The sequence below is a fragment of the Zea mays genome, chromosome 3 (assembly GCF_902167145.1).
Source record: "Zea mays cultivar B73 chromosome 3, Zm-B73-REFERENCE-NAM-5.0, whole genome shotgun sequence".
In the NCBI taxonomy this organism is placed as follows: Eukaryota; Viridiplantae; Streptophyta; class Magnoliopsida; order Poales; family Poaceae; genus Zea; species Zea mays.
Genome location: NC_050098.1, coordinates 61171284 through 61176559, shown reverse-complemented (window position 1 = coordinate 61176559; position 5276 = coordinate 61171284). Strand labels below are relative to the sequence as shown.

Genomic DNA, 5276 nt, shown 5'->3' with positions numbered 1-5276 from the left:
TGTCAGGAAATTCAATTGGTGCCTACTTTACAAGAAGGTGATGTGTGCGATACCCAATGTGCTATGCCGCAACAAATATTGGAACAGGTAATACATGATTATAAAATAGGAAAAGTTGTTACAATACAAAATAGTAATGATTGGACCTTGATGCTGATTATGAATTTAACATCAATGGTATATGTGTGCAGCACGATGTTGGACAATTGACCACTGGCATACCACTGAGAGATGAGTGTGCAACAAATATGACGATTAAAAAGGTAATGGAATTATTACAAACACATGTGCATGGGTATTATTTAAAATTACGTACAAATAAGTAGATTTATGTACTAATATTTAAATGATATCATATTTTTTTCTTAATTGTAGAAGCTAGATTTTAATGTGAGTGGAGTAAGCTTGAGAAGACCAGATAACGCGAAGCCAAAGGGCAGAACAATCAATGATAACAAAAAAAAGAGTTATTAAGTTGGGGGCAAAAGGAGACAAGCAAAAGAACAGAAAGTGTCAAAGGTGTGGCATTGCTGATGGTCACAATAGTCGCACTTGTCTATCTGTGGAGGAGAATAGGCTTCGGTTGGCCAGCCTTACTGGTCGAAAGAGAGGGCGGCCCATAGGTTCTAGGAACAAGGGTTCATCTAATGCTCCAAATTGGAATGAGACATGCACTTCAAAAAAACATTGCGGTGGTGTCACAGACAATGATTCATCTAGTGGGGAGTAGATGATTTCATATTTTATGACAAATGTAATGTAGTGCCATACTTGTTATTAGAAATATGGATGAATTTATACATGCTAGAACCAGTCGATATTCACAAAGTATAAGTAATAATGATGTACTGCATGAAATGGAAGGTTTTGTAAACTGTATACAAAATATGCGTAATTGTGTTATGAAACAGCGTAAATCGACACTGTACAAATCTTGGTGGCCAAAAACCGGCTAAAAATGTCTTTGTGAAGAAAACACACGTCAAAATAACTTGTGATTAATGTAGTAACATAATTGTTATTACACATGTGAGCGAGTTTATAAATCTGATACCAATTGTTATTGACAAAGTATAAGTTAAAATGATGCAGTGTCTATAATTAAAGTTATTGTAAACTGGATGCAAATTTGCGTAATTGTGCTAACAAAACAGCGTAATTCGTCTGTACAGAAGAATTCGTGACACATACTGGTGAATAATATATTTGTGAAGAAAACAGAGAATAACAATAACTAGTGAGTAAATCACTGATAGAAATATGAGCGAATAGTCGTAGTTTGAACTGAACAGTGCATTATACAAGAGTGGTTTCATAACTTGTTTAATACACATAGGTCGAAGTTTTATCTAAGAACTGCATTAAACATGAGTGGCTTGATAGCTTGGTTTAAAAACATAGAAAGTTTCAATACAGTTACATAGACATGCAACAGATAGTTGGGCTTCACAAAATGCTGTTCCGTAACAAGGAAGCCACAAAAGGTTGTTCCATATCAAACAGTTGCGATTCACAAAAGGTTGATCCAGCGACACTACTAGCGTGCAAACTTGAATCTTTGAATTTCTGGAGGCAACGGGAGGCACTTGTTCTTGTTATGGAAGGTGAGGTAATATAGAGCCAGAGATCGTAGGTCACCATAGTTTTCCTGCATAATACACATTATCCCGAAGTGAATAGGTTATATCAGAAATATTGAATGTATAAATACAAACTGCAAAACCATAAAATGACTTACTCGTTGTATATATTGCTTGATAGAACCATCCATATAGTCATAGTACTGGATGTATCTCATGACAAAGAAGCCACAGTCATTAGATCCAGCTATCATGGTGGGACACACAGGTGGCATGTCAATTGGGAAATTTCCAAATTTAGGGATGCGTGAATTGGGCCGGACTTGTTGCAAAGATTTGTTCAATCTGTTCATTATAACCCTAGCCCATGGTAATTTCCTGGAGCCTATGTCCTTTTGGGAGTAATGAAACATCTTCCATGTAGTACCACCCAACTCCGGACCATATGGATTTGAATCTAAAATGTGAATGCATAGAAACTGGATATTGATGACATACAATGTCCAATGTCCCATATGAAGTATAGGGACCATGATCTGTCAAATATCAGGAGTTAGAGATACAAAATGATACCATTAGTGTGTAGGTGAGCAATGAATATAATTGCATAATAGAAAAACGTTGATACAAAGATAAATATTTATACCGTTTTGTAGTCAACAAAGTTGTCCAGCTGGGGCAGTGTCTTGTCCAGATAAGCATCAAGGACAGTTTGATCAAAAATCTGAGGAGACTTGTTGTAGCGTTCATGCTCCTCAAAATTGAGGAGAGTCTGCATAATCATAATTACTGTGTCATATAAAACTGCATGTAAACAATTGCAAAAATAGGTAGGTATTAATGAATTGTACATACACCAACATTGACATCCAGTACAAGTCTGTTTTTGTTGATGGACGAGCAATTATTTATTTCTTCATCGCGAAAACACAGGATGAAACACTGCATGAACACATTATCCAGACACATCCCGTCTGCAAATGATTGTTGAATATCCAGACAATTTCCAATACATTCACCGAATTCTATGATCTTCCTATATAATAATGTAAAAACAGATATGTTATTCATTATATATGTAAGCAACAACCTACATGTTATTTTTACTTAATAGTTAAAGACAAACCTGTTTGGGTCGGGTTTTGAGGAGCACAAAAAATCACGTAGCGACCGAGCACAGTCCAATTCTGTTAAACGTGGCAGAGAGTGGTCGTGTGTAGTGTGCAAGCTATGTGTTTCCTCACCATATGCAACCTGAAACACAATGCAGGTAGAGAGTATAGTAATTTATGAATGAGTTATGAGAAGCAAGCATGCAATAAATGTATAACTGGAGTACTTACATGACCACTAGGTGTCTGATAAAAAAGGGGGCCCGTGTAAGTTGGAGTGTCATGAGATGCATCAATGTCACCTCCCTGACCCAAAAAAACAATGATACTATGTTTAAAGCCTCATTCATGTGTCAATTAAATTTAATCGATAATTGAGATTACAATGGAGAAAACAAAGATGAAACATATACATGTTTTTGCGGTGTGGCGTCAAACATCGACAAGTGGGAAGACGGATATGAGCTCATAGGGTTGCGGTCTGGTACATGTCAATGTGACATGTTTATGTCGCTCGGCATATTATTGCCAACATTAAAATGGTAATCTTGTATACATTATTATGGTTTTGTCTAATATTTTGGATGCAAATTGGAAATTAACATATAATGTAACCATGATGAGACTGCATAAAATACCTGCTTTTCCGCGTTTGAGTTTGTGTTCGTCTCCAAATCGTCAGGGCAGCCCTCAAATGCACGACACATTTGTTGTTGCTTTTCGTGTATTTCCTCAAACTGGGTACCTGTCAACTCCGTATTCGGTTGTGAATATGGCATAGTCAGGTCCTGAGTATTTTGGGTACCCTTATGGATGTGTGCCTCTGTAATTAAAAAGTTGTAGTATTTAAACAGCAATAACTGATAAATGCATAGAGTTAAGTACATAAATTGAAAAAAATGACAATGAGGGAAGGTAACCTGACGACATATGCTGAGATATATCTGGAGGTTTAGCTGTTTGAGGCGCTTCCGCAGCATTGTCTGGGTCACCAGACTCCGCGCGAAGGACACAATTAACTCAGCAAATGTGTCCGCTAGTTTATACTGCTTCACAACCATCTTGGTAAGAGTACTTTTTATGATGGAACACGCTTTGCCAACTTCAGAATCGTACTCAACAAACTTTTCAATGAATTTCGGCCGGTCACGTGGTTGGAGCTGCTTGATCTTACTTGAAAGCATATCCTTGATCAATGGGAGCTGGATATGAATAGTATGATGACCACAAGGATCGGGACGAGGGACATCAAAAATGTTTGTCCTGTCCCTATGCTGTGATGTAATAAATGATAATGCATATGTCATAATTAATTGTTAGAAACATATGGATATAATAGTACATAAAACATCTGTAATGTACATAAGTTATTTATGCACATAGATGTCATGTATGTTTTGTCATAAACTGACCTCTGATTGAAACTGGACACTAGGGACAGCAGAATAACAAGTTTCAGAAGTGCTTCGGAACTAAAAAACATTTGTAATATAAATAAATACATGAAAGATAATCATAAATAAATTGTGGGACCAACTGAAAAAATAAAGTATATGGTGTCTATTACGAGTTTATTCGGAATGGTACGAAAACTAATAGAGATGCTACATGCATAAAACATTCACATAATAAGAGAAAATGCATATTTATGCAGGGTAATACATTCCTATTGTTTTATGTACATATGACATACCTCACAATGGCCAAAAGGTTCACCGCTTTGGCGTGGCTTCCTCTTATCAGCTTTTGTCAGAGCTTGGATAATGTTTTTATCAAAGAATTTTATGCAGGGTGTGCCACATTTATTGGGGGGCTGCAGCATCATGCAAGTGGTCCAAATAGTACAACTACAAAAAAACAATAATTAATTTATACTATCAGGGATGGTAACTGCGCAAGTAAAATAGATTCCATTCGATATGCCAAAAAATGAACAGTCCAATGTTATTTACTTACTAGTATAACAATTGAGCATCCATATATTGTCGTGGACACGTTAGAAGTGCTTCTTGTATGCCACTTTTGTGCAGCTTCGCAGAGGTCGTTAAAAATTAAGTGGCACCAGTCTGTCTCATGGAAACGGTCCATTTCTTGCGTCAATAACACCTCATGGTTAGATATGCCCCAGCTGGAAGTGGGGAACAACAATCTATTGAACAATATCAAAAAGAAGCATCTGATAGAGAGGTCATCATCGTTTCCTTTTCTCAATCGGTCCTGAAGAGATGCAACAACGAACTCAACCTTAGACAATCCAAGTTCAGCCCTCAAGTTATTGCCCGCCACTGCTTCATCGATTCCTAGTGGCTTACCACCGCCAGCATTTGGTAGGCCTAGTATAAGGTGGACAGTTTCTTTCGTAATCTTTAGTTCCTTGCCTTGACCGGGGCGAATAGTCATATCCTTGTGGTCCAACTTATCCATCAACCAACGAAGATGAGATCGGCTACCCAGTGTATCAAGGGTCATGTCAAGAATATTGGAAAATCCTTTTCTAGCAACGGCTTGTCGTTGCCTCTCATTCAATATCTTAATGGTTATAATAACATCCTGAGGGTTGCATCTAACATTGAGTTTCTGAAAA

The 5276-nt window shown here is 37.2% G+C and overlaps 1 protein-coding gene across 1 annotated transcript; it reads right to left on the bottom strand.

Moving 5' to 3' along the window:
- Positions 1-1250: 1250 nt before the first annotated feature.
- Positions 1251-4533, bottom strand: LOC103650142 (uncharacterized). The gene is made up of 7 exons (XM_008675790.2): positions 3331-4533; positions 2924-2998; positions 2707-2834; positions 2436-2616; positions 2227-2352; positions 1739-2116; positions 1251-1648 (listed from the first exon to the last, which is right to left on the bottom strand). Exons 1-7 carry the CDS (start codon positions 3997-3999, stop codon positions 1538-1540), a joined length of 1668 nt encoding a protein of 555 aa, XP_008674012.2. The 5' UTR covers positions 4000-4533; the 3' UTR covers positions 1251-1537.
- Between the last annotated feature and the right edge of the window lie 743 nt (positions 4534-5276).

What these genes read in the sequence shown, in the direction of transcription:
- LOC103650142 (XM_008675790.2), bottom strand. Translation starts at nt 3,999, where the DNA reads ATGACATATGCATTATCATTTATTACATCACAGCATAGGGACAGGACA. An exon ending in ATCAGACACCTAGTGGTCAT is followed by an intron (nt 2,835 to 2,923) that starts GTAAGTACTCCA and finishes ATTGTGTTTCAG; the next exon opens with GTTGCATATGGTGAGGAAAC. An exon ending in TACTGGATGTCAATGTTGGT is followed by an intron (nt 2,353 to 2,435) that starts GTATGTACAATT and finishes ATGATTATGCAG; the next exon opens with ACTCTCCTCAATTTTGAGGA.